This window comes from Abramis brama (genome assembly GCF_963993115.1).
Source record: "Abramis brama genome assembly, chromosome: 11".
NCBI classification, from domain to species: Eukaryota; Metazoa; Chordata; class Actinopteri; order Cypriniformes; family Leuciscidae; genus Abramis; species Abramis brama.
Genome location: NC_139973.1, coordinates 1,572,501 through 1,584,621, shown reverse-complemented (window position 1 = coordinate 1,584,621; position 12,121 = coordinate 1,572,501). Strand labels below are relative to the sequence as shown.

The window sequence follows — 12,121 nt, the reverse complement described above, 5'->3', positions numbered from 1 at the left end:
ACACACACACACAGATGAATGTGTCAGTATTTCATCAGAGTTCACACTGACTGATGTGACTGTCTGATCACGTGTGTGTGTGTGTGTGTGTGTGTGAGAGAGTGAGTGTGTGTGAGAGTGCATGCTTGTGTGTGTGTGTGTGTGTGTGTGTGAGAGAGTGCATGCTTGTGTGTGTGTGAGAGTGTGTGTGTGTGTGTGTGTGTGTGTGTGTGAGTGCATGCTTGTGTGTGTGTGTGAGTGCATGCTTGTGTGTGTGCATGCTTGTGTGTGTGTGTGAGTGCATGCTTGTGTGTGTTTGTGTGTGTGTGAGAGTGCATGCTTGTGTGTGTGTGTGTGAGTGCATGCTTGTGTGTGTGTGTGAGAGTGAGAGTGCATGCTTGTGTGTGTGTGTGTGTGTGTGAGAGTGCATGCTTGTGTGTGTGAGTGCGAGTGCATGTGTGAGAGTGTGTGTGTGTGTGTGTGTGTGTGTGTGTGAAAGTGCATGCTTGTGTGTGTGTGTGGGGGTGTGTGAGTGCATGTGTTTGTGTGTGCGCGTGAGTGTGTGTGTGCGTGTGAAAGTGCATGCTTGTGTGTGTGTGTGGGTGTCTGAGTGCATGTGTTTGTGTGTGCGCGTGAGTGTGTGCATGTGTTTGAGTGAGTGAGTGTGTGTGTGTGTGTGTGTGTGTGTGAAAGTGCATGCTTGTGTGTGTGGGTGCGTGAGTGCATGTGTTTGTGTGTGCGCGTGAGTGTGTGTGTGTGTGTGGTGTTGTTTCTCACACATCTGAATTTATCAAATGTAAAGATAATTTCTCAACTCCATTTATGATGTATGAAATCCTGATTCTAGGAACAATCCGATCTACTTAGAATTGACTAGATATATTTAATCTTTTATTATCTGACTTTAACACTTAAATATCTAATGTCGCGTCTCTCTTATGGAAGCTTGTTTCTGCTTCACATTAAAATGGTAAATGCAACTTTATATCTCACAATAATTCTGACCTTCTCAGAAATGTGAGATTCAAACTCAAAATTGTGGGAGAAAAAGTCGCCATTACCTTTTTAAATTATTATAGCGTGGCGGAAACGAGCTTCAATACTCTCTAGAGTTTATTATAGGTAGAAGTCATTTAAATAAAAACTAATAAAGTTGTTTTCTTTATACAACAATACTGAAACATAAATAATGCATACAAATCGCAACAAAAACTACTGTCATTTAAATATGAGTATAAAAATAGTAACAGCTACATAAAAATATTTCATCATAACCTCACACTAATGTAGACGATGACGAACGGCGTCACACAGTCGGCTCGTGGGAAACGCGGACTTTTATCAGATTTCTTGTTTAGTTTTTCATTAATATATTTGCTCATTTGAATTTCCTCATTTATCATTGGATTTTAATTCTTATACAAGGACATTGCCCCTTTAAAAAATAATGATCACTAGTAATTATTATTGGTTAGAAAAGATAAATGACTATTGGTACTAATATATAGAAAGACTGAAGGATTATGGGTAATAGTTTAAGCATCAGCCACTGGAAAGCCTCTGCATCTGTTGCCCTGTAATCTCACCGTTCAGCAAAAACACTCTCGTAGAAAACCATCAGTTCAAGTGTTCCTGAAATGATCTGAGAATGAAAGCTCTTCATCATGCAGCTCGACAGATTCTCTCAGTGTGTGTGACGGGTGTGTGTGTGTGTGTGTGACGGGTTCATGTTCATCACTGGAACTGCAGGCAACATGCATATATAAATATACAGAGAAGAGAATTCAGAAGTACAGGTCGCCTGGAGAGAAACACAAACAACATGGTAAATATTATTATCACATTTAACATTATTTTTAGTTATTATTTAGTAAATAAATGTAATATTGTAATATGTATTTAATAATATGTTATTGTTATGCATTGTCATATTTATTCATATAATAACTTAAATTAAAATAAAAAATAATTATATATATATATATATATATATATATATAAAACGTAATATGTTGATATTTTAATCAATATATTCAATGTATTATAATTACAATATTTAATAACATATTTATAATATAAATATATTATAAATATAATTACATACATATATTTTTATTTTATAAATTTATTAAAATACTAGAATATTTGTTAATATGGTAAGTAATACATTAAATAGATTTAATTATAAATAAAAATATTAAGTTTTTATAATCTTATAATTGATTAAATTACTAAAGACTATTAAAAATATATGTAATGTATTATACTTATATTTAATATCTTAAGTAATTTAATAAATTATTTGTAAAATTATATTTAATAATGATTATATTAATAATGTAATATATATTATTATATATATTTAATACTTTTTTTTGTAATTTAATAAACTATTTTTTATATACAAATACTGTCCATTACTGTGCATATGTTTGCATTTAAAACAAAAATAGCAATACAGTGTTTTTTACAGTACTATTGTAAAGGTGATTTGCTCTTCAGTAGTTCTCGGTCAGTTTACCTGTGTGTGTGTGTGTGTGTGTGTGTGTGTTTAGCTGGCGATGGGCTTCTCTTGACGAATGCCTTCCTCTGATTGGTCAGCAGGGACAGACGTAGAGCGAGCGCTGAAACACACACTAGAAACCGTCATCATCAGAGGCTTTACACCACAGCATGTCGAGTTATTACAGAGTTATTACAGTCACACACACACACACTCATGCTTACCTGTTATCATTCACATCTCTGCCATTTCCTGTTCAAATAAGTATGAATATGCATTAAAATACTGATAATAAGTGCTCAAAATAATGCATTAAAGATGCTCGGATCTGCTGCACGCAGAGTCATTTGAGTTTATTTACATTTACTGCATTAAATATAAAATGCTTCCTTCATTTATAGAAAACGACGGCGATGAGCGTCACATGATAGAGTCTATGGATGTTTCAATCAAGTCCCATGCAGAAATTATTTTAAACACTGAGCAATATCATTTGGTTCAGCTAATAAAGTACAGCATCAGTTGTGTTGGTGTGAAGCGTCTTTACCGTTCAGTGTGTGTGTGGAGTCCGTGTGTGTGTCGTCCACTGACTGCGTCCTGTTCACATGAGGAACACACACACACACACAGCTGTAGTAAAACACAGAGTTCGATCAGGCATAAGCCATAAACGCTGTTACTCACTTGCTGGTCAAACTGGTTGATTTGGGTTTTTCACTGGCGCTGTTGAACATCACATTGCTGAATGTGATTGGCTGATCTCTGCTGCGCGTGAACATGTGATTGGCTGATGAAGAGGCGGGGTAATGTCCTGGGCGAATCGGCTTGGCTGAGGGCAAAAAATAAAACCATAAAATGTATTATTATCATTTTATATGCATTTAATAATATTACACATTTTATATTACAGTTTTAAAATGTAGTAATATTATATTTATAATACGATACAAAATGCATTAAATATATTTAATAACAATTATAATATTATAAATACATGTATTATATTCAAAAAATATTGTTAGTAATTTAATAAATTATTTAAAATGTAATATACTTATATTTATAATATAATATAATATGTTATTAAATCTACTTAATGTATTATTTTTCATGTTTAATCATTTTAAAATGGTATAATACTTTTAGTAATTTAATAAATAATTTATACAATCATAATATTTAGAATATTATTAATTTATAATAAAATGTTATTAAATATATTCAATGTATTATAATATTCAATAATATATTGATTAATTTAATAAATGATTTATACAATGTTAAAATGTAATATATTTATAATATAATATTAAATTATTATAAATATGTTATTAAATATATTTAAAGTATTACTTATATTTAATAATATTTTTGTAATTTAATACATTTATAAAAGTGTATATTATATTTATAATATATTAACTTATAATATGAATATGTTAATATATTTTATGTATTATTTATATTTGTTATAGTTGTATAATAATATATTTATAATATTATAAATGTTATTAAATATATTTTATGCATTGCTTATATATTTGACAGTGATAATTATTACATTTGAATAAAATGTAATAAAATATAAATGTCATATTATTCTGCTAAAAAGAAGTGCGCTTGAATGTATTGAATGTGCATAATAAGGCTAATTCAGTGAATAAAACACTTGAGGATCTGAGATCATCAGGTTTAAGTGTCGCCCCAGTGCATGATGGGAGAGCACTGACCGATGAGCGCAGCGTGAGTTCTTCTGAAGGGGTTTCTGAGCCTCATGACGTCTCTGATGCGCTCGACCTCCTGCTGGTACCGGCGCCGGTCCTTCATCGCTCCTTCTTTCGCTTCGGTCAGAGCGTTCTCCAGCGCTCGAACACGCTCAGCCGTCGAGCGAAGACGCTTCTCCAGCTTCGGGAGCTCACAGCGCAGGTCTGCGTTATCACCGACCAGCTGTGTGTGTGTGTGTGTGTGAGAGAGAGAGAATCAAGAGAATCAAGAATACGACACGAGACGATATGATTCTCTCGGCCAGCGATACGATATTTGTCGTTACCTCAAAAAAATTCAGCGATAGTAGATAGTAGGCTTAGGCTATTAATTGGTTAAAATTCTTATGGTCCGTTAATGGTTAACCGGTTAATTAAGCATCCCTGTAGCCGATTTAATATGGAGCCAGATCAAATTGCGTTGCGATCGCGTCAAGGATCAGCCAGTGCTTGTGCATCAGCAAAACCGGTTGTTAAAGCTGCTCTAAGCGATGTCACGCCTTTTCTAGGCCAACATTTTTTTTGTCACATCCAGCAAACATCTCACTATCCGCTCGCTGCCCGTCCCCTGAACACGCGGTCTCTGTAGACAGCCCAGGCTACACAAACAGCAACAAAAACAAACTGGCCCAGCCTGGACCACAAAACATAACAAACAGTGTTCCAGCCAATCACCGACAAGAATGATGTGGGGAGGGGGAGGGGGAGGAGGAGGGAGGGTCGAGCTAGCTTCCGTTTCTTTTGATAATACTTCGAACGTCAACAAGAAGTGATTTTCCAGGTTTGTCCCTCTTTGGCTAATGTATTTTCAAGATGGAGGCGCAACATGGCTGCCGCCATTCGAGTGACTCGCTCGTATGTATTCTGAATGGCAGATTCTACGCTTACGAGAATACTTGATTAGTTATTGATTAGTTTCACAATTTGTTAGAAGTAATTACACATTAATGAGCACATATTTTGCTAATGAGTGTTTTTTGCTAAGAATCAACTTAAAAAAATTACACCGTGTAGCTTTAAAAAAGTTTGAACACCACTGCCTGCTCTAATGTAACTAGTCAGGTGAAGATTTCTGGCACGTTTCTTTACGGACCTGTTTGTGAACTTTCGTGAGCTGTTCCAGATTGTTCTCAAGGAAGGAGATCTTCTGTTTCTGTGTTGAACATCCACAGCTTTCATCCGAATCCAACTCAGAGCTCTGAAACACACACAGATTCATATAATTCAACTTATGTTTAAAAATATTGTTAGTAATTTAATAAATTATTTATAAAATTATTATTTATTATAGAATATATTCATTTATAATACTATAAATGTTATTAAATATATTTTATGCATTACTTATCATATCTAATAATATTTTAAATAATTTAATTTAATAATGTATACAATCATAACATTTCATATTATATATAGAATATTAGATATTTATAATAAAATGTTGTTAAATATATTTAATGTGTTACTTTTCATATTTAGTAATTTTGTAAATTATTTAAATATTTAATTAAATTTAAATATTTTTAACGTATTATAATTATAATAGTAATTTAATACATTCATTTTTATAAATGCTTTTATGTTTAAATTTTAGTATTTATTATTCTAATTTTATTTCATGGTTTGCTGAATGATATCACAGTAACATTATATATCATGACACCGGTAACTGCACTGAAATTTATCAAAAATTTATTATAAATTTTAATGTGATAATGCATATTTTTGGATAATAAAATATAAATGTCAGACAGTCGAACATTATTAACTAATAAGGACACTATTAACAAATGTTAACAAAGATTAATAAACACTGTAACAAATGTGATGCTCATTGTTAATGTTATAGTTAATATATTATAGTATATGTTATAGCATTAACTACTGGAAAATGAGCCAGTGATGGAAAAAATATATTTCAATGCTTTTGCATTCGCCCGCAAAACTCTTGTGTTGTTTGTGACCGTACGTAAAGCACTGACAAATAATTGTTCCTCCATTCTCATTTTTTTCCTTCATGTCTCTTTATGGACTCCATAGGAACGTGTTGTAAAGTTTTATTGAGCTAAAATCAGCCATAATTTAATTTTTCATGACATTTTCCATGAGCTTTGAAGAAACGCACCCGTTTCACTCGAGCCGTGAGATCTTGGACGAACAGCTTCCTCAGATTGTGGAGAGTCTGCAGTTCACGAGCCTTTCAACACAAACATCTCATAATCATAAACATAATTATTATAATATTCTTTAGAAACCCTTGTGAAAAAGAAGTGCACGTCAAAAGTTTTGGATTGGTAAGATTTCTAATGTTTTTAAAAGAAGTCTCTTCTGCTCACCAAGGCTGTGTTTATTTGATTAAAAATACAAACCAAAAAATACAGTAAAAATTGTCAAATATTATTATAATGTAAATCATCTGTTTTCTATGTGAATATACAGTAAAGTGTAATTTATTCCTGTGATCAAAGCTGAATTTTCAGCATCATTACTCCAGTCTTCAGTGTCACATGATCCTTCAGAAATCACTCTAATATGATGATTTGATGATCAAGAAACATTTATGATTATTATCAGTGTTGAAAAAGTTTTTATTTCAGGATTCTTTGATGAATAGAAAGTTCAAAAGAACAGCATTTATCTGAAATAGAAATAGCTTTTGAAAAATTAAACACTACGGTTCAAAAGTTTGTGGTCAGTAAGAATTTTTATTTAATTTTTTGGGAGAAATAAATAAAATAAATCAATACTTTTATTCATCAAGGATTAATTAAATTGAATCAAAAGTGACATTTATAATGTAACAAAAGATTCTATTTTAAATAAATGCTGTTTTTTTTACTTAATATTCACCAAAGAATCCTGAAAAATAAAATGCATCATGCTTTTCAACACTGATCATAATCATAAATGTTTCTTGAGATTAGAGTGATTTCTGAAGGATCATGTGACACTGAAGACTGGAGTAATGATGCTGAAAATTCAGCTTTGATCACAGGAATAAATTACACTTTACTATATATTCACATAGAAAACAGATGATTTACATTATAATAATATTTCACAATTTTTACTGTATTTTTGATCATATAAATGCAGCACTGGAGAGCAGAAGAGACTGCATTTAATATTTAAACTATTACTACATTTCCATTTCATTGTAAATAACATGTAATAAAATGTCCAAAAACATTCAGTCACACTTGACCATGTTGCTGTTAGTGTAGAATACTACTAATAAAATAATAAAAATAAAAACAAAGTGAAAGTAAAATAAAAAGAATAAAAGTGTAGATACTCACGACGGTCTCCTCCAAACCCTTCATGTCCTGCTTGGTTTGCTCCTGTCGTTCATGAAGATATCTGCAGATAGAGCAGTGTGTGTGAGACGTGATGTCATTCTCTCCTCACTGAAGTGTGTGTGTGTGTGTGTGTGTGTGTGTGTGTGTGTGTGTGTGTGTGTGTGTGTGTGTGTGTAAGACTCACCTGAGCTCCTCCAGCTGTCTGGATTTCTCTCGCTCGCGGTTCTTCAAAACGCTGAACTCGACGCTCATCTGATCCAGACGCAGGTTCAGCCTCTGATTATCACTGAAAACACACACACACACACACACACACACAGCGGATTATTCAGACGGTTTCTACAGACAGTCAAACATGTTTCCTTTGAGAGCATATTAAGTTTTTGAAGCAACACATTCTTTAGGAAAAAAAAATCATAAAAGTAGTTTGTTTCATTTAAAAATCATATCAATATATTAGGTGACATTAAAATATTAAATATGTAAAATGTTCATTTTAAAAATACAGAATTAAATTCCCAGTATAAAGAAATACAGTTTTAAAGTGTTTTAGGCAACATTTTACAATAAAGTTTCATTTGTTAACATTAGCATGAACTAACAATGAAATATATTTCTAAAGCATTTATTAATCTACATTAATGGAATTTTCAGCATTTACTATTTACTACGGGAGAAATCCAGACAGCTGGAGGAAATCAAAAGTTGTATCTTAATATTATTTAAAGGACATTATTAACTTATTAAAACATTATTAATATATTTAATGCATTACTTATCATATTTAAAAATATTGTTAGTAATTTAATAAATAATTTACACTTATATTTATATGTAATAATATTATACTTATAATTATAAATGTTATTAAAGCTATTTAATGTATTACTGATCATATTTAAAAATATATATTTAATAAATAATTTATAAAATTGTAAAAAAAAAAAAAAATATATATATATGTATGATAAAATATGTTGTTTTACTTTTCATATTTAGCAATTTAGTAAATTATTTAAATATTCCATTTACACATTTTTAAACATATTTAATGTATTATAATTATAATAGTGATATAATAAATTCATTTTTATACATGCTTTCATATTTAAATCTTAATATTTATTATCATCTTATTTCATGGTTTGTGGAATCATCAATACATTACAGTAACATTATATATCATGACATTTATCAAAATGATTAACTAATGTTAACAGATTAATAAACACTGTAAGACAGTACAAATTGTGAAATATTATTATATGTAAAACGGCTGTTTTCTCTGTGAATACAGTACAGTGTAATTTATAGTAGAAATGTGATGTTGATTGTGAATGTTGAAGTTAAAGTGAGTTTCTGACTCTTCGAGCTCGTCGATGATCTTCTGTTTGAGGTTGATGTCGTCGCGCAGGCGTCCGAGCGTCTTGTGTTTCGGCTCACGCTGAACCTCTGCTTTCTGAGAATAACACACACACAAATACAGTTATGGGCTAAACAATATATCCCGATTATAGAAATATCGCAAATGTATATATCGTGATATGCATATCGCAACGGCTTGCAATAACTGTGGTTATGAAGAAAACTTTTGTAGCTTTAATAAGAATCAGGATATATTTAATTCATACAGTGAAAACTAAGCAGTGTTTTATTTTTACATTTGATTATTCAGTTTCTGTTGTTTAATAACTCTAATGTAGGATAACCTGAACCCACTGATGTTAACACTTTATAATAACGTTCAGTTGTAAGTCATTTATAAGTGGTTAGTTCATGATGAACTAATCATTTACAAAACATTCATAAATAATTAGCAAGTGATATACTAACATTTTATGTATGTTTTGTAAATTCTGTTACAAGTCATTTACAAGTGATTAGTTCATGATTAACTAATTATTTACGAAACATGATCAGATCACGTACAGATCATTTGTAACAGGTCAGCATGAATAAATCATTTACAACACTTTCTGCGTCCCCTAATCTAAACGTGTTACACATCATTCGTAGATACGATTCGTTGATCTTATGCCTTATTGATTCTTGAAGTGGTAATCTACAAATGATGTGTAAGACATTTACAAGTGATGAATAGATTAGGGGACGCAGAAAGTGTTGTAAATGATTTATTCATGCGTTTACACATCATTGTGTTGAACACTGTTACTTACTTGTTACAAATGATCTGTGTGTGTATATAAGGCATTTACAACACTTTCTGCACTCTCTAAATGCTACATACATACAAAAACACATCCTCCTGGGACCCAAGAATAGACTTTTGTCCACTGTAGTGGCCTTTATATTTCAGTGAATTTCTCTGACATCATACATGTCACATGACACAACCTGGGTGTCCTGTAAAGAGCACATTCAGGACTTTTCAGAGATACCAAATGTTTGGAGGTTTCACCATGAAAACAACTTCTCCTTGGTCTTTAGTGATCAAATGTAGCATTCTTATGGAAATATGATATATTGTAATTATAATTTAAATTGGACTACTTTTCAAATTGTATTTCATAAAACAACATCTCAGGAAAATGTTTCAAATAAAAAAATGACTTTCTGTTCCAGAACAGGGCGTTGATTTCATACGTGTCCACTGTAGAGACATCAGGACTTAAATCATGTTTATCAGGCATTTTGTGAGACACAACAAGTTAAATTATACATCAATATTCCTATGAAATATTAGATATTATTATTAAAATGTTGCCAATTATTACTCCAATTATTACACTTCTTTTTTCATTAAATGTTGCTCCAAGAACACATTAATGTGCAAATTAGATACAGTGTATAGATACATTGCATTGAATGGGAATATTAATTTATGGCCATTTTACCCACATATTGCATAAAGTAAAATGGTGTATCAATTCATTCCGTTATTTCTTCATAACATAGTTGAGAATAATCTTTATACACATTTTGGTTGAAAAAATCCTGAAACCCCAACATTTATTGGTGATTGAAAAAAAAATCCCATTGTTTTTGCCTATACATATAATTTCATGTCATTTTATTTTTTAAACAACTGAGTCCTGGCGTCCACTACAGAGGACATAGCATAACATATGAATAAAATATTATTTTTCAAAAATGTTTTTTTTTTACCATTTGTTTATTGTGCTCTAAACAATGTGATGACATGGAAAAAAACTAAATTCAAAAAACTTTTTTTTTCTGGGTCTCAGGAGGATATAACATAATTTATTAAACATTTATGAAACGCATAGTCATGTTTTGTAAATGATTAGTTCATCATTAACTAACCACTTGTAAATGACTGGTAACGGAATTTACAAAACATACATAAAATGTTAGTATATCACTTGCTAATCATTTATGAATGTTTTGAAAATGATTAGTTCATCATGAACTAACCACTTATAAATGACTTACAACTGAGCGTTATTATAAAGTGTTACCGGAACACTTCTGATATACAGTAAAACACTGATGTTAGAATAACACTTCTGATATACAGTAAAACACTGATGTTAGAATAACACTTCTGATATACAGTAAAACACTGATGTTAGAATAACACTTCTGATATACAGTAAAACACTGATGTTAGAATAACACTTCTGATATACAGTAAAACACTGATGTTCACTGGCAGAAGTTTAGGGATGTTTTACTGTCACAAAAAGAATGTGAAGTGCATGTCATATAATTTTAAATATATTTTAAAGATAGTTTAAGTTTATTTTACACACTTTAAGCATTATCATATCGCATATCGAATATCGCATTATTTAATGAGTTATCGCGTATCGCATTTTTCTTCAATATCGTGCAGCGCTATTAGCGCCATATTAATAAACATCCTCACCGTATAAACTTTAGCAGAATCGATAACTTTCTGCCACATCAGCAATAAATCAAACGCTGACAAACAAAAACTACCTTCAGGTTTCCAGACTCGTCCGGGTCCGGGTTCTCCTGACCGCCGTCTGCACACACACACGAGAACTCTGACATTATATCGTGTGATATTACTGCGTTTACTGACTGTGATGATAATGTAAATTAATGATAATAAAGTATCAGTCGTGTGAGTGAAGAAGCAACACTTATTGTGGGAAATGTCATGAATGTTGTTTATAATTCATATAAATATGAGCCGACATGTAAAATGTTAATTTTAAAAATACATAATTTAACTAACCAATATAACGCTTAATACACTGATTGAAGGAGAATATTTTACTTTGATAATAATATTTTGAGAGAAAAAAAGTTAAAAAGTTAAATATAACATTTTATATAAAAATAAAAGAAATTTATTTTTAATAAGTGTTTTATATCTACCACTGTTATTAAAATATTATTTTTCATAACTGTTCAAAATGACAGTAAAATTTGTACCATTTAATGTTTATTTTATTTTGATAAAACAATTAATTATTTTTTAAAATAAATATATTTATAAAATGTATATTAATTTGAAATTGAATATAAAAACTATACATATTTAAATATAATATAAATAAAATAAACGTTTTATATCCACAATTGTTATGAAAATATACATTTTGTATATATGGCTTTTCAGT

The 12,121-nt window shown here is 30.8% G+C and overlaps 1 protein-coding gene across 2 annotated transcripts in view; it reads right to left on the bottom strand.

Annotated features, from left to right (window-relative positions):
- Positions 1-1,661: 1,661 nt before the first annotated feature.
- kif5ab (kinesin family member 5A, b) overlaps positions 1,662-12,121 on the bottom strand; it is a 41,290-nt gene continuing 30,830 nt past the window's right edge. Inside the window, exons 18-29 of one of the 2 annotated variants that reach the window (XM_084129100.1) lie at positions 11,472-11,518; positions 8,912-9,006; positions 7,732-7,833; positions 7,548-7,608; positions 6,374-6,445; positions 5,339-5,443; positions 4,213-4,429; positions 3,167-3,311; positions 3,030-3,079; positions 2,707-2,734; positions 2,501-2,615; positions 1,662-1,780 (exon numbers count right to left, since the gene is read on the bottom strand). In XM_084129100.1, coding sequence (XP_083985226.1) covers positions 2,531-2,615; positions 2,707-2,734; positions 3,030-3,079; positions 3,167-3,311; positions 4,213-4,429; positions 5,339-5,443; positions 6,374-6,445; positions 7,548-7,608; positions 7,732-7,833; positions 8,912-9,006; positions 11,472-11,518 — 1,007 coding nt within the window. In that variant the 3' untranslated portion in view covers positions 1,662-1,780; positions 2,501-2,530. The remainder of the gene's footprint in view (positions 1,781-2,500; positions 2,616-2,706; positions 2,735-3,029; positions 3,080-3,166; positions 3,312-4,212; positions 4,430-5,338; positions 5,444-6,373; positions 6,446-7,547; positions 7,609-7,731; positions 7,834-8,911; positions 9,007-11,471; positions 11,519-12,121) is intronic. The other variant, XM_084129101.1, reaches the window with a different exon arrangement.